We start from the raw sequence: 23,067 nt of genomic DNA, 5'->3' as shown, positions 1-23,067 counted from the left end.
TGCAGCTGACTTTCGATATATTTTAGTTTCTTAATAGCAAAATATGTTGTGATGATTTCGTTGGCCTAGTCATATATTCTAAAATTGTTTAGTGATGCAACATATTTTAGTTGTAGGAACCTTTAGTACACGCATCGGTGTCAAACCAAAATATGATTATTATGAACATACAAAACGATCATAGAAAAAATGACTACTCATAGGAAACAAATCATCCTTCAAGCATTAAATGCTACAATTTTCTTTTAAATTCCACAAAATTAAAATATATAAACAAAATGTTGCCAATACACATTGCTCATGTGAAATACCATACAGGCAAGAAAGGCATGTGAATAGCTTAAATCAAATGGGCAAAGAATCCCAAGCTGTCTCACTGGAAGAAGGATGAAATCTTATTATCGGTTAAATGAAACTTGAAAATCTGATGATGAATTGTTTAGTCAAGAATCTGTGCAACCATGCAGAATAACATGAACAAGATACCCAAACCAACAATTCTATTTATCACATATCTTGTTTGCTTGACAAAAATTTAACCTCAAAATAAAGTGTAACATTTCACCAAAACGTAACAGTCGGCTCCATTTAGACTTCGTACATATTGAAGAGAGTTGGCGATTGCTGGCATCCTGAAAAACAGTGTATTAAGACATTTTAGCTTCAATTGTGAGTTTTTAAAATTTTCTTACAAATCATGTTGCAAGAGGTTGTGCTTAATGAGAGATGAGCATACTTACTGCAATCAAAGATTTGCTGGAAGAACCTTCCCAGAACATGCACCAAAGCCAACCTTATACCCATCACCCTGTACATAAAAAAAATGTCACCAAATGAAACTACATAGAAACATCAATCAATAAAAAATTTCCCAAAGTCTAGTCTCCATTCATATCTACATTTGCACTGACATCTATGTTCAGCGTAATAATTCTGAATTTGCTGTAGCAAACTTGGATTTTAAAGTTTGACAGTTAGAAACATTGAAAAGTAGATGACTACCATATTCACTGTCTATTTGTGGAAAGGATACTTCCATTTAGAAACTTACTGATAAAATGTGTTATGTACTCCATACTGCCACAGTACTACATTATTTGTCTGGACCAAAGCACTTTAACTGTAGAGTTCCAAATTCAACTAGCTTCTGTAGCCTCATCAAAACCAGAATATGGCATACCATTAAATTGATCTTAAATTTCAACTTCAACGAATGAAGCACAATTCTTATGAAAGTAGGTCTGTAGAATGCCATTGGCTAGTAGAAGACATACAAATAGCAAGGACCTTGTGCGACCAAGAATGACACGATACCCTAGCCACTTCCTCACTTTGCAAAGCATTCTGGCCGCAAGTCCTTATCTCAAGAAAATACTTGTGTTTGATGTTTAATTGGAGTCTCCATTTTCTCAAAAAGTTTAAGGGGAGAAGATTGCAAGAATAATTTTGTATGACACATTCATCAAAAATGGAGAGTTAATAAGGGTAAGTAACAAATAAAAACATAAACTTTATACAAAATAATCTATTTGCTGTTTTTTTTTGAGGGTTTAATTTTGTAATAACTTAAAATTTGTTTTCAATTTTTTAGGTGATAGAACCTTTGGTCAGAGTTCTTATCATGGATGGAGAGGGTATGGCAATGGGTTTCCTTTATGAGGCCATGGATAGAGCCAAAGAGGCCATATTGCATTACTATGGCAGAAAAAAAAAATGAAATCATTTGGCATATCAGTGATCATAGATGGACAAACCAACTCTACCAACTAATACATGTCTTGGCCTACTCCTTGAACCCAAAATTTCTACATCTCTAATACATTTAATGCCGATGAGGAGGTCATGGCAAGTGTTATTACATGCATGGAAAAGATAGTGCCAAATTGTGAGCTGAGGGGCAAAGTTCACGATGGGTTAGAGGTGAGATTTGATATATCTTATTTATGAATTTGGCAATGTTGACTCTCTAGAAACAACCGTTTTACATGCATAATAATTAATTTTCTATATTTTATCTATCTATTCAAGGTCTACAAGGGTGCGGAGGGGAGACTCCTTTCTTCAGCTCAAGCAATTAATAGGAGAGAAAAACAACTAGATAAAAAGTTAGTTCAATAATACAAGCAAAAATTAGAAACTTGATTCTTATATTTTTTTTATTTTATTCTTATAAAAAAATGTTTTTTTTGTAGATTTATGGTGGGAGAATTATTATGTTGGTATGCCAAATCTTCAAAAGCTAGCCATCCGTATTTTCTCCCAGCCATGTAATGCTTCTAGGTGTGAACACAATTGAAGTTATTTGAGAACATTCAAACAGGTTAACCCAACGACGCCTCAATGATCTTGTCTTCGTTCGATACAACCTCCACCTTCGAACTAGAAAGGTGGAGGGCATTTCTCATGAACCCATCGACTTGGATGATATTGATCCTTATGGTGAATGGAATGTCGATGAACAAAATGTTGATGATGTCCTCCATATAGATGAAGATCTTGCAGAATTGGAGAGAGGAGCAGCAAAAGAAGCAGAAGTGATAGAATTGGATGGAATGGAGGAGAACAAAAACACTTTTGAACAAACAATCCATCATCATTTTGATACTGTAGAACCTTCTAGTTAGAGGCCTGAAAAATTAAATTACATTAGGAGGAGAAACAAGAAGATGTAGATTGTATTTGGTTGTTTTTTCTCATTTTGACATATCATCATATGTAAACATTTATAAACTTATGATGCTGTTATAGATTTGAAAGTTTGAAACTTGAAAGTTTGAAACTATGAATTATGAAAATTTAAAATTTGAGAGTTTGAAGATCATATAACATGTGTAATTCTTGAATTATGATAAATTGATAGTCAAATTAGGCTTTCATGTTCTCTAAATGCCTTAATATCATTTTTTTGAGTAATTATATATATTTTTTTTGCTGATTCTGTGACGAGTCTTGAATCTGAGTCAAAATTTGCGCTGCTGAGTCAAGTCTGAGTTTGAGTCCTCAAACTTTGATATGCATTGAGGCTGAGGAAATTCAACACTTTCTCGAATTTGTAGATGTTGTAGGTAAATTTAATTTATGCCATATTTACTTTCATTTTAATGTGTTTTTTGAGATGACTTGTGAAGGTGCAGCCAAGGGACATGTCTATTTAGGGGATATCTCAAACACATCCCAAAAATTTCAAAAAAATGGGGACAAGGTTGGGCTACGTTACCAAGAGATGTGTTTCCTACCCCTTGAGACGCATATCGAAGACAGAGACCCGTTTCCGATACCAGAAACTTCCCGATGCATAGGCCATTTACATCAGCTATGGTACCAACAATTTTTATATCAACCTTTGTTCAATTTTAAATTTAACATTAAATTTTACCACTGTTCTTGTTTTCAAAGTTCTATGTCATGATATTTTCTACAAATTATTAAATTATATTAAAAAAATTGGCATCTCAAAGTACCCCCCGTCTCTTATTTTTGAAAATTAGCCGTACCAGTACCGGTACCAATCTCTAGCATCTCCAAGTACCCTAGTCTTGGGGTAACCTTGACGTTGGGACATCCCTTCTAAGTTCCTAAGTCCCCAAGACATCACTAAGATCCCAAGGGACACATCGCCATGGAACATTGGCTTTAACACAATTTCCAAGAAAAGCAATAGTTCATCATATATAATGCTAAACACAATACACTATAATTGAAAAATATGACACTATCTTAGGAATAATCATGACTAATTTTGTAATTTTCATGATAGCAGCAATGTTACTGCATAAACATAGTTTGAATCCAAACATGTATCTAAACTTGTTCCCATAAAATAAGTTAACAAAGAAAACACCCATGACACTACCTTAGGAAGAATCATGATTACTTTTGTCATTTTCATGACAGCAGCAATGTTCCTGCATAAGCATAATTTGAATCCAAACGTGTATCTAAATTTGTTCCCATAAAATAAGTTAACAAAGAAAAAGCCCATCACATCACCTGCTATTGGTCCAGAAGATAAGAGTCATGGACATTAAATAAATTTCTTTCCTAAAACAAGTTCAGTTATGTTACACCATGGTTTATTTAAGGAGAAGCAAAGACATAAACTATTTCCCCCTTGACACAAGGAACTCACTTTACCTACATTTAAGCATATGATGATACAGTGTCCAAGTGGTTCAAATAAATCAGGGACACCGGACAATTAATGAGTGAATATGATAGTTGTGAATTTGAGCCCATGCAGTCATCATCCTTACCATTTACTCATAAGAACAAACCATGCTGAGCACATTAAGTAATGGAGGACATTGGGAGCACATGGCAGCCTGTTTAGCAGTATGGGGAAAAAGACATCCTTTTAATGCTCCACTACAAATATGTCACCATTGACAGAAATGGATGGATTTAATCCCCATTTGTCTATTAACATGGAAAGAATTCAAGCAAGAGAAAATTTATATTTGATCCTCCATGCATTGATTTTTTCATATTGATATTGAAATGTTCACCCTTGATTTTTTTTGTGTTTGTTTGATAGAATAAGACAAGAATGCGGAAAGTGTTTTTATTTGAAGTTCATTCAGCATATTTGTTGCACATATAGAATAAGCATTGCAATGAAAGAGAATGGACAATTCATTTGCATTTAAACCACATATATCATCATTACAAAATCAATAAGCATTCAGTAACAAACTGAAATCAGTTTGTTTTACAATTTCAGACATGGGAGTAGTCTCAATTAGAATGCTCAGAAAGTGACCAGCACCAAACTAGGCACCAAAATGGGACGAAGGCGATTCTCAAGAAGATATTCCATGCCTCCAAACTCAGTCAAATCTGCTCCAGCATTTTCAATCTTCAATTACCAATATTAAACTCCAATACTATTAGTTTTCAACACCCCAAATGCAGACTTAAACCAATTTCCAAAACCCACGTGCTGAAAGGAGTGTACAGCGTTCTAGGAAGGGTGATTTGCCTTAGTAAATCAGCTCTCCACCAAAAACCACAAATGAATGCTCAAAAGGTAGTGCCCAGCTATGAGGAATGCAATGAAACAATATCCAGAATGAAAACTATCACCCCCACTGAGTTATGAGCAGAAATTTGATATCCAATATCTCTGAAAAAGCTCGCCAGCACACAGAAAAAAAGCACAAAAACACTACCAAATACGAACAACACTCCAAGAAAGCTCACACCACCAAAAACTAAATACCCATATCAAAAAACTTCATAAATCTTCGTTATCTTCAAACCTAAATCACCAAACCAAGCCAAAATCACTCTTAATCTCAAACCAAGTACACCAACCAGCTGATGTGGATGTTCCACCGACGAAACCATAAACCAAGAAGAGGGTTTTCGTCCTCAACCCAGCAAAGAAGAACTCTCAAAGCTCATTCTAGTAGCATCTCCTTAAGTTTTCAAACCGATAATATGCAAATGAGAGCTCAAACTCATATTTATATGAAGAGGGAAGAATTAGGGCAGCACACATTTGAATTTGAATCTATTCCCTCTCATTTAACTTTTTGAAATAACATGAAATTACCCCCATATAGTTCGACCCCTTTTGAGCTCACAAAATAGTCTTTTTGAAACACTTTATTCAATCCCATGTCTTTGCATCACTTTTGGAGGCATAATATAAATCTTTTAAATTATTAAAACCCCACCTTGCCTTGGCGTCACTTTAGAAGTCTAACTTGCTTTTTAAAAACAACTTAAAGTGATGCATTTCCCTAGGCATAGGAATACGGGGAACACTTTATGAACACGTCACCCTTCACTTAAGTTATTGACTTTATAAAAGAACACTTAAGTGAAATAAATAAAAAATTATCTTGTTAACCTTAGAACTCACCAAGGCACTAAACTAGAAAGCATTGCACTTTGAACTGAGAGGAGATAGAAGCCAAGACCAAGTGCTAAAAATAGCACTTATAAAAATTAGCCATGTGCTAAAATACATCCACTTAGCCTACGGGAACCTGAGGAATGGCTAATGGAAACCTCGAACTAACTAGATGCAAGAAGGGGACATTACACATATTTTATATCTTCATAATAATAAAAGCATCTACTTGTTCATTACCCATATAATTTGCACGTTGATGCGTGTTCTATGCATGTTGAATAAGAATAATTCCATGCAGATTTTGTTCTTGGTTACCTTGAGCTTGAAGGTAAAACTTGAAGAAAAAATAATAGTATAATACAAAACCATCTCTAAATTTTGTGCTAGGAATGGAATAACTAGGTGGCAAATGCACCTATAAGAAAATTTTTGTAAGGAGATAACCACTAGCATATATATCTTTAAGAAATGTATACACAAATCATCCTTTCTTTAAAAAGAATTTTAATTTGTTATTATTTTTTATTTAATATTTCTTTTTCTAAATTTTTTTAAACAATTATTAATTTTATCTTTTTTTAATATATATAAAATTATAAATTACCTTAAACTAATTATATTTATATTTTAAAATCTATTTATATAGAATTAATTTAAATTTATTATGAAGACGAGTTTTTACCATTAATTTTCTTTCATAGAATATAGGTTTAGTAAAATAATCTTAACAAATTTTAAAATAAAAAATATTATATAATAAAAACAATCAAAATCAATCTCAATACTTTGGAGATGTTGCACTCTACCCTTTCTTCGTCTTCTGCAACCAGCAACATCAACCCCTGCAGTCATGGCACTGCTTTTGATGTCAAGTGTCTCGAGGGCCAAGTGCCATTGAATGTGCGTGCCCTACGTACTGCCTCATGCACAAATTTCAAACACAAACCGGAGTTGAGTTTTGCAGATGCCTTGCGGAGTGCCAATAGGGTTTCTCGTGCTGCCCTGTGCCCTTCTATCCCTCGCTTCAAATAGGGCTCGCTTGTCGGTTCCAACTCAAGGGGTTCAGCGTCCCTTCCTCCCCAGCCTCACAACAAGCTAGCGGATTGGGGTTTGAAAAAACGATAAAGTGGAGACTCGAGTTTGGCTTCAATTGGGCTCTCTAGGACATCGGCCTCTGAGAAAATGGATGGCCATGACTCGCACATGGTTAAGATGGAGCGCTTGACCTGGGATGCACGTCTCAGGCGACAAAAGATGATGCCCTCTCCCCTGGTCAATGATGTTTCCCACCCTTCCAACAACCCCACTCTCAAACCCGCCACTTCTTCTATTGTGCTAGAGTTTACAAGGGAGTTGATAGAGGAATCCTCTGAGTGCGAAGCCTTCTATGCCACAAGGGGTTTGATTGGGCAATTTAATCAATTACGGCCTGGGCTCCCTAAATTGCACAAATGGATCTCTTTTGTGTGGCAACCCTAGATGAAAGGCAATCTGGAAATTTATCCATGCACACGAGGATTCTTCATCGCAGTGGTTGATAATGTTAAGAATCCAAATGTTGTCATCTACAAACACTGGTTATGGGGGCAACATGTTCTTTTGCTCAAATCCTAGTCCCCGGACTTTAATCCCTTCACCGAGACTTCCAAGGTGAAGACTATCTGGGTCAAGCTACCAAATCTCGCATTGCACTTCTGGTTTGAGGCCTGTGAGGCCCGTTTTAAAACAATTGGTGATAACCTGGGCAATTGATTTTGAGACAAAAAAATTTACTCACACAACCTTTGCCCAGATTCTTCTTGAGTTGGATAGATCGAGAGATCTTCCAGCCAATATCTCCTTCAAGTAAGATGGTCAGTGCTCGTCACAAGTACTAGATTATGAAGTTTCACTGTTTCGGTGCAGGCAATGCTTTGATACAGGTCACACAACCAATGTGTTCCCTAAACCCAAATTTGGTGATTGCTCAGGCTCTTGGTGGAATGGCTCTCTTCCACATCATTATACCGTGCATGCTCCCTCTGAGCACATGACAAAGAAAGCTATGGAAAAGTCCATATCTTCTCCAAGCGGTGCAAGTACCTATCTGGGAGCTGCAAATTCAAAGATTATCAACAAATCTTCTTCTACTCCAAAATCTCCTAGGTTGACTATAGAAAGATCTGCAGTTGTCTACCAAGATATCTGCTATGTGGCTCAAGGTTCCATGAAAGCGGTCTCATTACTCCTGATCCTTCCTTGTTCCACGTAGATGATGGCAGTAATGATGATTGGAAGGAGGTGAAAAAGAAAAAGAAGTCTCACTTAGGGGGATTGGATAAAGGCGGACATCATTTGTTGCCCCGTCCTCACACCAAAGGTGTGACTAATTAGTAGAATGAAGTTTTGGATTTTATCTTTGAAATTTGTTCGGCACCCTGATGGGTTGCACTTTATTTTATGGCCCTCCATCTTGGAACTGCCCAAATCAGATTTGTATTCATTTTATATATTTCCGCAGCCTTGGCTGCACATTATCTATAAAAAAAAAAAAATACAATCAAAAGCATCTCATTATAAAAACCAAAAAAGATAAGGAACTTTTTATGGTGTAAAACATCAGCGTTTGGAAAAAAAGATTCCATTGAAATTGTGGAGCGAAATTATAAAAGGAAAACCGAACCGCCTGCTTTAATAACAATGGATACACCATTAATGATTCCGTCATACCAAGTCTGAATTAAATAGATTTTTACGGCAGCGATTTACAGATTCTGACAGCAGTGGCCGGATGTTTTTTTAATTAATATTTTATATATTAAATTACTGTGATTTACAGATTTTGACGAGATTTACGGCAGTGTTTTTATGTACACGGATTGTATGACCCCTATATGCCACTGTAGAATGTCTATCGATGTTAATAAATGGATAACATACAAGACCAACATCTGAAACATGAAAAAGATAAACACACATCAGCGTGAAATAGGAAAAGTTCAGTTAAACCCTACAAAAACGATCAATTGAACATCATCATAAAACCATTTGGACCAATTAAGAACACTATGAAAATAGCTCTCAAAAACTGAGTCTCTTTCTAGTTTCTACAATAGAAAAATGAACCCTAAATAATTCAAATTTTGTCTTAAACTTATTTAAGAATAAGTTTAAATTCATACTAGCAACTCCATGTAGGAACGCAACCAAATTAGTACAAGATGTAAAAGGCAGCAGAATAGCTGAGAAAAATTAATCAGATGATGATTAGCATTTTATCCCCCTTTCCATGTCTCCGTATGGAAGAAAGCATAATCTATGTTGAGTGTTTTTCTTTATAGTGGTCTCACTATGGCATGGGCCAACTCAACAAATTCTGAACATTAGCTTTTGCAATGGCTACTAAAAAGCCTCCATACATGGAAGTTACAAGCACCCAACTCATACTTATTTAATGTCCTCTATTAATTTGCTTCTTCTCATGGATGGGCAGGAACAAGAAGTTGGAGTGAAAGAAGCATTCCTTGTTGTTTAATCATAACATTATCATACAATGTCCATAATCATCAACTGCTCATTTAAAAGCACATCACTGGGCCTATAAAAGGAGAATTAACTCAAACAAGAAATATGATATTCACATCAACTTATCTTGTTCAATTCATTGTTTCCCAGATACTACATTCATGCCCATATTGCGAACGGTGTACTCAATTAACTTATTTGGCTATTCTAGAAATATAGATCAATACCATCATGAACAGAATGGCCTCTGAGTGAATCTGCCCACCAGTATCATCTTATCAGGGGAGATAGTTCACCATAAATCAACTTATGTGTGATATATTTCCTCCCCACTCCAAAACAAAATGGGATGAAATCAAGTACAACAAAGACAGAAGATATCAATACAATATACTTCATATGAACAAAAATAGTAATATACTGTGAGCTCATTTGATCATGACTCAATAGCAGGGGATGTTAGACAAAAAAGCACCGTTAATAAAAAACAAATAGTATCATTATAAAATGGAGCAATCCTGTAATCAAATTTATCTTTACATCATATTTCAAGAGATGGAGAAAAGAAAGAAAAATTCAAAGTATGAAGAAAATTTGAATACCTGACAGCATGCTGTTAAAATGACTTCATCACCATCTCCCAAAAATGTACGATTCAAATTATTTCCAATCTTCAGTTGCTTCTTCCCATCACATGTAAGCTCCAATAGAGAACCTAAGTTTTCAGGATTCTGTAACATCCAATGGCTAAGTAACTGTGTTTGCACTACCAAAATTGAGTTCCCTAAGTTGCAATTGCTTGTGTTCTTCCACTCAATGTTTCTTGCTATTCTACTGGAATTTAAAATTTAAGTCGAATATTACAACACAGACAATTTTATTCTTGTTTTCACTACCTCAATTCTGCCAAGAATAAATCAAATTTTGAAAGTGATTGTAGAAAATTACTTACAGGTCCACTTATAGTTCCAGATCCGAGTAAATCACCAGACCTCAGATTACAACCATTAATAGTATGATGTGCAATCTGTTGCTCAAGCGTCCAATATCTGACATGTCAAAAAATGTTCATATTAAGGAGATATAAAGAAACTTAGTCTTAACAAGAAACGCAATGCATCCAATGGCCTCCAAATCTATTTAGAAAACAAAAAAATGGAGTTCAGACAATGAAACATCTTGAGATCACAAAGAAGGTTACCAAATACTTCTTAATCTGCTAGAATAATTTATTCAGATTGTTCACTTAGACTATAGCAAGAGTACGCTGCATGTGAAATGATAATAGTGTATGCTAGGATATCATACTCACACGAGTTTCTTCAATTTTACATGATTCATTGCGATAGGGTTTGGATACACAAGCTGCTTGGCTTATAGTCAATTTACATTTCTATTCAACCAAAGATATCAAATTTCCACAGTTCATGATGTATTATACTTGAAGTTTCTGGATTCAACTGTGTATATTTTGTTAGCATCAACGTTTCGGATCACACTCCATGATCCACCATCAGGATGAGAGAGAACAAATGAGAGAAAACTGCCTAGTCAAGTCAAACTGCCTATTTAAGACTTCCAATAAAAGTGATCCATCATTACTTATGGACACTTGTTATTTTCTAGATTTATAATTTCTTTTGGCAAATGCTATCCATTTGCACTCTTATAAAGTCATTGTATGCCATTAATGCAAGATGTATAGTGTTTGTGTGCGCAAATTACTTTGGGTAAGCAAAAAAAAATTATCAGCGTAAAGGCAAAAGATCCATAAAAGTTAAAAAAATGCAGATTTGTCCAGACAAAGTTATAAGATTTCCAGCACAGCAAAACTTGCTGTCAACTCAAATAAACAATGCTAGCAAAATGCAGAATTGTATGACAAAAGCTTTAAGGTCCAAAGAACAAATATAATAGCTAACAACAAGTGTTCTAGAGAAAACAGCAAATGAGGATTGGCATGCATAAGTTTTACAAAAACAAAGAGCAAAGAATCTCATCAAGAAATCAAAAAGAACATGAAAGAAAAGAAAAAAGAAAATAACTTATATTAATGTCTAAAGATGACCAAAAGTAGGTCAACTGGACTAGAGTTTACAGAAGTTAACGATAGAAGGTTATAGGAAAAGAGAATCCTAGAACCAAAATAATAAAAGCACATAAGACAAAATAAAGCATTGTACCACTAACAAATAGAAATGAAGGGCAATTAAGAGCACCAAAAGCATGTGTTGTTGAAAACTGGAAGAAAATCTCATCAAATATCCATGCTACATCTGAAATGGAGATGTCTAAGCCATCATTGGTCACTATAAAAGATAATGCTCACCAAGGAGTATCCAAGGTTAGAAGGCCACTCTAGGGTACCCTAGGGGGAACCAAAGCACTTCCGCTAGAAACTCCCTTGACATCCAAGGCTAGTGTATCCTCCAAAGTAGAAAAGAAGCATGTAATGTGAGTCCACCCCAATGGTTTGGGTGGTGGCTAGTAAGTAGTAGATCCATGTCACCATATTGGGGTTGAGTCATGCCAACAATAATGAATAGGGCCGTGATGCCAAGGGAGAGTAGATTGGGAAATTTGAGTAAAATGAGTAGAAATAGTGGGCTAAGAGAAGCACCACCTAACTGATCTATCAACTTTGACATGTGAAGCATTGGTATCCGAAGGCCATTTTGTGTTGCCTATCGCCCAAGTGGATTGGGAAAAAGAGGTGGTCAACATGGGGCTCTAGAGCCTCTAGACTCCCTTGTATAGAGATCTCCATTGTAGGGTTACAGCTCACAAAAAAAAAAGAGCCAAGCACCACTGGTCTAAATATCTAAAGAAAGTAAATAGATTATTGCATGAGTCCTTGTAGAGGCAATGAAATCTTCCAATCTCAAAGTAAATGGGGCATTTGAAAATAAAGTGCTTCTTGGTCTTCAACTCCTAGAGGAGGAAAAACTATAGATCTAATCCTGACATTCTATGATTAGTTTAAAGTTAAACCCATAACTAGTGAGAGCACATTTCCAACAGCGAGGGGAAATCTCAAGTCGTGGGACCACTGATACTAGAGAAAGTGAGGGCAATGAATAAATCCATCCGCCATCTATAAGAAATGCTTGCCAAGAAAGCCAACTTAGGGTTTAGTAGTTCTTGGGAGAAGACCTAGGTGGTCTAAATATATTGTCTCTAGATCTCATGTGGATGGTCTCTCTACAGCTCCAATGATGATGTGCCTCACGGGAAGGAGCTAGGGGAGCATCCAAGGAGTACATTAAGTTTATCATGGAGGTGAGGAAGAACAAATGTCGGTGAATATATTTAAATGAAAATACACTTAAAAATAATCCTGAATGTTTTGATGAGATTCTTTATGTGTACCTAGTAATAAACGTGAAAATATATCCATTGATTTTACAAACTATTTACCAAGAATTTCCCATTCAAATGATCAAATGATGATATTACTAGATGGTGTAACTAAAACATCAAAATTTATTCAATTCCAAACAATTGAATTGGTATACAAACTTGAAATGATCATTAAGATAAATAATTTCTCAAATATGAAATATCTAAGAATATTGTCTACAGTAAAGATTTAATTTTGCATGGAACCTTAAAATAATTATATTCCAATATTTAGCAACTGAATTAAACTTGTGGTGGATACCAGCCCAAAATACATAGGTAGACAGAAAGAGGTAATCATTATAGATATGAAATGCAATAAAAAAACCTTCCCAAGTTAGCCCTACACACTCTATTTCCTATGGAATTCCAATTTCCCCCTCAACACCAAAGGTTTTTTTTGACACAATTATACTAAAGGAGTCAAAATAAATAAACTTCAAAGGTTCCTCTCTTGATTTGTCTCTCTTTAGCCTTTCTCTTTTATTTTCTTCTTCTATGACAAATCTGAATATTTCTTACCTAGCAATCAAGAATTGGTTTCAAGTATGCTAAATAGCTAGTCTTGTCCTAAAAAGTAAGATCATTTATTTCCTTCTATATAAGCCATGGTAGGAGATATTTACTAATTTCTCATCTTAAGGAGTCCTCTCCCACTCAACCAACCCCAATCCTTAGGGAGGGGAGAGGCTGGCACCACCAACCAAGGAAAGGCTAGTTCAACAAGTCCAACAAGAGAGATTCCTTTGCTCAATTAGCCTATCTTCATTTGAAGTAGCTTACTATCAATGTTAATACAAGACTTAATCTACCTATGAGTCCCTTAATTCTAACAAGAGATGATCCATGCTTTCATGCTCCTTCTCACAAAGATAATATTTGGGAGGCTCATGAACACCTCATTTTAAGAGATTGTTGTGTGTAAGAATTTTACAATATAAAAAAACTACAAGAAAACCCTTTACTTGGGCAAAGCTTTACCACTCAATATTGTTTACCAACCAAATTGCATTTACTCACAATATCAAGCTTTAGGACTCCAGGATTTGGCCCTCTCCCATCTCAGCTTCATCTTCTCCAAGATTTTTTTGATTGCAAAGAACAAATCTGTTGAAAATCTAGGAAGGGATTGAGGGAGAAAATATCACATAGAATCAAGGTGTACACCTATGAAAAAGAACTAGGATAATAGAATCAAAGCATGATCTTGCCATCTTTTAGGGTAAACATGAATCAATGAATCATTCTAGTCAACAAGAAGAAATCTAACAATATGAGTATTTGAGTGTATGCCCCGCCCGTGTCTTCATACATTCATGTGTATACTCAGTGTTTTCAAGTGTATGCTCCATGTTTGGCTCTATGTTTTTGAGTTAATGTAGAATACGTGAATAACAAGAAGAAATAAAAAAGGATATGAATTTATCTAGAGAACATTGCATTTGAGGTCATAGATGTGTGCCATGTTTCTAATCCTCATGCATAAGTTCTTGCCTTAACGTAAGAGATATCTATGATGAGAGAGAACTCGTCTTAAGTTAAACTTCGCCAAGTTTCTATTGTCAAATCACAATTCCGTTCAAAAAAAGGGAGAAAATATATATGATAATATCAGAGTAGCGCAGCGGAAGGAGCATTACGGATAAGTCTCTATGATCATTCAATCATTACTTGAGGACAGGCAATCCTCAGTGGGAGGGACTGTAATGTCCTATATATATATTCTATTGATTTCTTCATTCATTTTTGTACAATAATATTGTTAAAAGATTATTGTATTAGTTACAACTAATATAAATTTATTATTATTAATGTTGTCTAATTAATATGTGCATTACATATTATTATTAATAGAATTATGAATGGTGTGATTACCGAAAGACATGAGACATGTCTTTACCAATGCAAAGAAAGGCACGATTATTACTTATTTGAGGAAGCGATTCTAGTTAGGACTTAAACCTTGCTTAGAGACATTAAGACACATCGTTTCAAGGAAGGGACACAATTAACTAAGCAAAGAAAGGATACGTCTCATCCAACATAGCCCTTTGTTTGAAAATACTAGTATAAGAGGACCAGCGGTCATTTTGGGAAGGATGTGGGCAAGGAAGAAAAGGAAATAAGTTAATAACGGAAGACAAAAAAGGAGGCAGCAGTCACCACTGCCTGGGAAATACGTATGGTAGGAATATGAGGATATTAGATTACTGTTAATACAATATGATGCTGTCAACATAATATAATACTGTTAATACAGTATAATACTATCAATATAATTTAATACTGCTCATACAATTTAATACGGTTAATGTGACATAGGAGGGGAATGTTAAATACTGTTAATATAATAAAACATAATGATGTAAATATAACATAATGTTATTAATGTAATTTGAGGCTAGTGCTGAGAATAGAAATCTGATATAATATTACCAAGATAGTACAATAATATTAACATAATATAAGGGGTTCAATAGTAACTAATTACTGTTTTAATGAACATGAATATTAGTTCTTCATCACTTATGATATATCAAAGTCATGATGAAGGAGGGTGTGAGAGGATTACAAGAGGGGTACAATGTATGAGCATTCTTCTAGATATGCCACCTCAAAGTGGGACAAGATGAGCCCATAGAGGCCAAAGGAGTACAAAGGGTACGGTCTTTGGGTCTAGAAAGAGATGGTTTTGGGGGCACTCTCCACTCCCGTCTTCTCCACAACGGCTCACAAATGCAAGAGGATCAATCATAAAGAAATTAGGATGATGACAAGATGAGAGGAATGGTTATAGGACACCTCACTAGGTACACCACCTCATATGGATGGCATGGGCCACATGAGGCCAAGACGTATGATATATCCACTCTTGGGCTTAGGGTAGAGGAACTCTAGAGCACCCTATCAAGTCACCTTATTCTAGCTTCCCTATGGTTGGATTTTCCTAATAAATTAGATATATCTTATGATTAAGTTTATGTTCCTAACCCTAGTAGGAAAGTTAGTTGGAATTGTGATTTTAGGACAAAAACCTAGGGCATTTACAAAAAGGGACATTAAAGCCAACCAAATTGCATTTTTTCTAATATCAAGCTTTAGGACTCCAAGATTTAGCCCTCTCCCATCTCAACTCCATCTTCTCCAAGATTTTTTTGATTACAAAGAACAGTTCTGTTGAAAATCTAGGAAGGGATTGAGGGAGAAAATATCACATAGAATCAAGGTGTACACCTATGAAAATGAACTACGATAATAGTTGCTATTATTAAAGTGCCAAAACCAAATGGATTAGTATGTTTATTGATTTAGATAGATAACAAAAAGAATAAAAAACAATTTTTAGTACATACAAAGCAGATAGTACTTCAATTTAGAAGTAGGAAGTTTTCTTCGTTGACGGAAAGTGCAAACAAGAATAGAATCTTTAATTTATATTTTCCACTCCAAGGTGGCACCCTCCTATTAAAATGCCACTTTGAGGGAGCAATCTCTTATCCTAATGATGCTCAAATGCTAGGCATCCTTCCTTGAATACAAATAACTTATCTATGGGAGATAATAACAGTCACGTTCTACCTAATGCATGTGAGAAAAAGAAATGAAGAATCAAGAGAGAGCAGGAACAAAGAAGAATAAGAGAGGGGAGACAATAAACGAAATGGAAGGAAGGAGATTGGGAATATGACATGGCCTCCTTGTTGGTAAAAACTTGACCTAAAGGCTTTGCTAATTTTGGATGTTGATGAATAAAACCCTTTGTTTCCCACATTGGCATTCTCAATAGGGAAATTCGACCATTTGGCAATGTAATCTGAAATAACACAATGATGAAGCTAATGAGTGTACTAGTCCAAAATATGTTCTACTTCCACGATTAGCCTACCTTCTTCATCCAAGATCTATAGTTCAATTCGGATGGTAATATTTTGGCAGAGACCACCTTCATGAAGTGAGGCATGGAATACATTATTGTAATGTCCCTACTAGTTAGAGACCACTGTCCTGCAAAACAAACTGTTAGAATGCAACAAATATATATATATAGATAACTAATCTAATTTGCAATTAAACTTCAATTACTTAATTAAAACTAGTTTCACATCTTATTTAATAAAAAGGATATGAATTCAGTGTTGGGTCATTTCCTTAGGTGGTTATATTGCCCACCTTCTTGGAACCCATCATGGTTCCAAGCCTTACCAGGAAATCGAAGGATATTTCAATTCATGTCTTGGATGTAGCATCTTACATCCAAGCCTACCAACGAAGATCCTCATATATGATCAATTCCTTGCCTTGGATGATACATCTTATCATCCAAGTCTACCAGAGAGGACCAACTAGATCCGTCTCTTCTTGGGTGAACTTTGACACCCAAGCCTTAACATATATGCATATAAATACTCAGTATATACTACCTACCAGGGATTATCATAATCCCTGAATTAGGCTAAGGGAATTTCCTCCCAATAGCCTCCATCATATAGCCACATTATTCATATAACATTCTACATTTCATTATCATTTTTCAATCCATAATTTATGCCTACATTTACATATCCCTTAATTCCCATTATTGATCCTATATACATATAAATATTCTGCATACATACATATATCCATTGCTACATACACATGAGATAATATCATTACCCTACTATAACTCTGTTAAAGGAATTGGTATATCATTATGTATGATAGAACCATCATTAATATATGTGTGTGTGTGTGGAACACATGTCCACACACATATATACCCCTGTGGCCAGTAAGTACCGCTTACCTGTTCGCAGTCTGCAGTCCTCCCGTCTTCCCCTCTTCCGTCCCACTCCCTTTGCTGTGGTTGCCTTCCTTATACCCCGTGGAGGGGAAGTGTTGTGTCCCTCCACGGGTCCCTTCCGCGGGAAGGGGTGTGATGGCCACCACTTCCCGCGAGGGGTGTAACCGCGATGTATTCACAACCTTTTATAAGTAACATATAACATCTTAATTTCATTAATTAACATTATTCACTTAATATATTTCTTTATTATTTAATATATTAAATACATTAACATGGTTTAATCATTTATTTATATTAACCTTATTTAATATATTAACAATATTTAATGATTTATTTCTTTTTGCAATATATTAACATTATCTAATCTATTAACATTATTTTAATAATTGCTTTCTTCATATTATATATTTCTACTGGACCCCATAATATATGTTATTATTATTATTGGTGTGTTTAATAAAATGTACATCAGGTGATACAGTAGGGGTTATCACAATTATGCATATGAGTGGTGGAAGATAACTACAAAGCATATGCAACTTAACCAATATTTCCTAGGATCCTTCAAGGATCATAGGATTTAGGGGAAACTTTTTGTTTCCCTTTCAAATTGAGATAAAACTACTTGTAAATTTGGAATCTATGGCATATCCAATCTCCAAAAACAAAATGTACATTTCCACATAGTTCTAAGCAAGTTAGATCCTTGAGAACAACATAGGTCTCACATAGTTTTCAAAAGTGATCAATGACATACAACTAAGAGGAAACCAAATTATAATAGTCAATCTTAGAAAAGGGATACCAATAAAGAGCCTCAAAAAGAGTCATTTTGGTGATTGTGCAGTAGGCATTGTTATGCCAACCTTCTCTACTAGTAGTAGCCACTTAACTTATTGGAAGTGCTTGTCTCCCATAGAGCATTGAAGACACCCCTTCAAACATGCATTCACTAACTCAATCTGATCATTCATCTATGGATGATAGGAAGAATTCACTATAATTTGAGTTCCCTAGACCGGAAAAAGTCCTTCCAAAAGTCACTAGTAAATTTGGATCACAATCACACACAATGAATGATTTTTCAACAACCATGAAGTTTGTGGACATCTACAAGAAAGATCTCTACAACTTGGTATGCCTTAGAGATGGAGGAAACAACTAAGGAATGGGTGTATTTGTCATTATTCTCCCACCACAAAGTTAGTGTTTTTGCCACTAAAGCACACCAATCCTATAATAACTCCCATTACAATTTCTTCCCAATGGCAAACAATAACCAAGTATTGAAGTAGATGAAGAGGGGTTAACAGTTTTCCCCTTGGTACACCAATAAATTTCATATTCAACCACAAACTATGGACATTAGCTTTCATACCATGCCAAAAGGAAAAGTATTTGATTCGATAATAAGTTTAAAGGAAGCTTTTATGCCCTCTTGTTGAAGAAGAATGTAAGCTGCTAGAATGGACTACATTAACAAATAATTTGAAAATAGAAAACACAATTTTTATAAGATCTATAAAAAGTGGTCTGTGAGAATGCATTTGATACAATGTTCTCCTTGCAAGGTTCGCACTCCTTGTATATAATTTTTAAATCATACCCTTGCATCTTTATATTCCATTTGTGTAAGAAACACACTATTCCAATAAGTACAGAAAATTGGCAAGGTCTATTTTGATCTTGAAATGATACCTAAACAATATTGCTTCCATTTCTTTACTACATGACAAGTAGGCAACATTTCTTTTTTCCAAGGTGATTGAACTAAATGTGAATTGGAAAATTTGCAAGGCAGTGGGGTCGCCATCCTACAATTATTTCAAGGTCAAAATAGACTATTCCAAGTGATGTATGTGACTATCCCAATCAATACTATGGACAAGAAAATCATCAAAAAATACCAAAATTGAATGCCACGAGTATGGTGAAAAATATTGTATGTAGGGTTTTGGAAAGAGGATGGCATAACCAAGAATCCATAATGTCCCTCACATGTTTGGATAGCATTTTTAGGTATGTCCTTTTCACGTACCTAGCTAATAATTCATTTTACCAAAAACAAATGTAATGTCCCCTACTGGGTTTAGGCCTGTTTTAACCATAATCAACCTATTCCAATGTACTTATGACTTAAACTAAATTGATTAGGAGACAATTCTATCATAACATGAATCAAATTAGTTATTTTCCATTAATTTATTAATAAGTAATTTGCTCATCTATCTTACATCCATAATTCTTAATGCAAGTGTCAAACTTTGTTACTACTTCAGTTTTAAGGAAGAAGAGGATGTGAATGTTACCCAAGCACTTAGATACCAAATACAATAGGTTCCCTCAAAGTTTACAGATACAAGCCCTTACCCTATCTTGGGACCCTGTCTCTCAAGGTTCTCGGGACGCTAATCCCCACCCTCTCTTGGGAATCACCCTAGTGTCTGGATTTAGACTGCCCCTCTTGGAAACAACTCGATCCCATCTTCTTAAATACTGACAGTAATAGCATGATTTAGACTATAAGTATACTAACTTCTTATGTATTATGAATATATATGAAATTAAGTATGACTGTCATACATATTGCAGTCCATATTAATATTACTATTAATTCTGCATAAGAAAGTTATCAGGCTTAATATATTAAGCATACTTATTAAACACATCCCCATGCATACCACCAAGAACAAGGATGTTACTGCCTGTAACTTAATAACAGTTCAGATCTGATCTGATCGATAATATATATCGGTCTTTTGTAGTTTTAAACTTATATCTTTTGTGATGGATATCTCCCATAATCCTTAACGAGTATGCGACTCTTATTAAATATATATTCGAATGGTTGAATTGTTGCACCCTTTTGTTTGGTGACGGATATAACCTTTCCTTGATCGCACCTTTCCCTTTAGACAAATCGTACCTCTTCATTGATGTGTTGACTAACAACTAATATTTTCAACATTCACATCGCTGCATAAATTAGTGATCTATTTAATTGTTGGAAAGGCAGACAGATCTGACATGCGTCAGATCTGGTCTGCCACTACTATTAATACCTGTTTATTACTTTATGACAATTAATCCAATTTATCTTTCAAACGGTTGATTTAAAAGAAATATTAAATACTACTGTTGTCAGGTTCGCATATACATTATCACCTTAGGATGTGTATGATGTGTATGGTTTTGCTTATTAATCTAATTTGTTAATAAAAAATCGGGGCATGACAACAAACATCAAGGTTGGAGAAGTATTTTTGTCCATGAAGTTCATCCGAAAGCTCATTGACAATTGGAAAAGGAAAATTATCCTTAAGGGTGATTCAATTCAACACCCAACAATCAATACATAGCTGCCATGACATGTTCTTTTGGATTAAAATGATCCAAGTGCAATAAGCACTAGTACTTGATTCGATGACTCAACAACAAGAAGCTAGCAAATGAGTTGCTCAATTTCATTCTTCTACAAGTGTAGGTACCTATATGGCTTAATGTTGGATGGTAAACTCACATGATTTAAAATGATAGCATTTTCATGATTTTGAATCAATGGCAAGGTCAACGGAAACATTTGAAAGCTTATCCAATACTCAACATAACTCAAATTGCATTTGGGTGGGATTTCTTGTGGCTTAGATACAACCAAGCTAAGCAATGATTCATTGACTGTCCTTTCATGACAATTTAAGCACACAATGGGACGCATACATGCCTATAAGCTAGTGAGTCTTATGATTCTTAAATTTGATAATTAATTCCTCAAAGTTCATGGAGAAGATGCCCAAGGCTTTTAACCACTAAACCCCCTAGTACAATGTTGATTCTATCAAAGCGTGCATAGATGTGGCTAGATGGTACATGCGCATTGCTAGTTTGAAGTTGTGACAAATCCCTCCACATAAAAATATGCCTCCACTAACAATCACATGAAAATTTCTTCAAAAGATAACGGACGCAATCAAACTACCTAGCTAGCTTCTTGTCAATAGAAATATAACTATTTCCTAATTCAGTGAGGTAATTGGGAATTTAGTAAGGTAAAAAAATGACAAAAAGGACATGCACAAAAATGGTGGCCAAATTTGGACCTCTTCATTTGGAATATCAAAAATTTCCTCAACTTCATTGATGTCATTAGGTGTATCTTCTAAGATAAACAATGTGTTTGTGGTACACTAAAACCCTTTGGACTACTTCTTGTTATATTTGTAAGAAAAACTCTTTGCTCAACATTATTCAAATTTCAAGGAAGTCCTAATAGTGGGGGAAGAAAAGAATACTTGTGCCCTTACCTTTTACCTATTTTTGTGACACAAAACTAGTCTTTTGGGAGTTCATTGCTAGGCCTCGTACTAACACATCAAGGAAATGGCCTCAAATATCTACAGAGGACAAAGGGTATTTTCATCATGCCTAATGTCCTTGTTGATGCTCAGATTTTCATCCAAATACCAACAATGGGAAATCTCATGAACATGATTCATGATCCGGGTTTCTAAGAAGCTGACTCTTCCTTGAGTTTTCAAAAGTTAGGAGGAACGGGAAGAATTACTTCAAAATCAAAACTAAACTAACACACTAACTCTATGGCAATATGTTGAAAGATGATATTGTTGGTGTTGGAAATAAGCCACACCCAGACTGACGACATTCCAGCAGCGTATGGAAGGTCCTAGGTTCAAGTCCTAGCTGGTCCATGTCTCAACATGGTATCAAAGCCATGGTATCAAAGCCAGGTCCAGGTTAGGAGCCCCAAGCACACAAGAGGTGTGGCTTAAGGGGGGGTGTTGGTGTTGGAAATAAGCCACACCCAGACCGACGACACTCCAGCAGCGTATGGAAGGTCCTAGGTTCAAGTCCTAGCTGGTCCATGTCTCAACAGATACCATGCTCTAATAATCAAAAGGTAAAATGCATCCATTTAACAGTAACGCATCGATTCACAACTTTCAAAAGAGCATAACGCATGATTTTTAAGCAGTTTTGAATATTATAACTATAAATGAATCGCATAGGTAAGAATGCATCATATTAATTTAAGATTCTGAAATAATATAGCACAAAACACCACAAAATCTTTATTGTTGAGTGGAGAACAAAGTACACAAGGCAAGAAATTGCACCAAAATAAAAAATTCAAATCCCCTCTTGAGAAGCACTCGTTAAGGCCTTTTTCAGAATACAAAATACTAACCCCTTTTAGAGATACTATATCTCATATTCAAGCTCGGTTCATCCCTCATCACGGAAATCTTTTCAGCTTTTACTCAGAGAAGAAAAGTGATGGTATCAGACCAAGTCAACAATGATCATTGGAGAACAAACTCAGAGGGAAAGATGAACTGCCCATATACCATGTCTAGAGGACTACAAAATTTTCTGAATATTACAACATTATCTTGTGAAAAGAATAGAAGTGTTCCACTTTAACCCTATAAATAATTATGGTTGTTAATCATAGTACAGTTGAAGGAGAAATGGTCTTCCATAATCAATGCAACAGTGTTTG

At 35.2% G+C, this 23,067-nt stretch overlaps 1 protein-coding gene across 2 annotated transcripts in view; it reads right to left on the bottom strand.

Moving 5' to 3' along the window:
- Positions 1–298: 298 nt before the first annotated feature.
- LOC131044213 (fumarylacetoacetase) overlaps positions 299–23,067 on the bottom strand; it is a 122,806-nt gene continuing 100,037 nt past the window's right edge. For both annotated transcript variants that reach the window (XM_057977489.2, XM_057977490.2), the window contains 4 exons: positions 10,317–10,413; positions 9,967–10,095; positions 741–808; positions 299–632 (listed from right to left, as the gene is read on the bottom strand). In XM_057977489.2, coding sequence (XP_057833472.1) covers positions 746–808; positions 9,967–10,095; positions 10,317–10,413 — 289 coding nt within the window. In that variant the 3' untranslated portion in view covers positions 299–632; positions 741–745. The remainder of the gene's footprint in view (positions 633–740; positions 809–9,966; positions 10,096–10,316; positions 10,414–23,067) is intronic.

This window comes from Cryptomeria japonica, chromosome 6, assembly GCF_030272615.1.
Source record: "Cryptomeria japonica chromosome 6, Sugi_1.0, whole genome shotgun sequence".
In the NCBI taxonomy this organism is placed as follows: Eukaryota; Viridiplantae; Streptophyta; class Pinopsida; order Cupressales; family Cupressaceae; genus Cryptomeria; species Cryptomeria japonica.
Note: the sequence above shows the minus strand (reverse complement) of the source record. Positions and strands in the feature narration are given on the sequence as shown.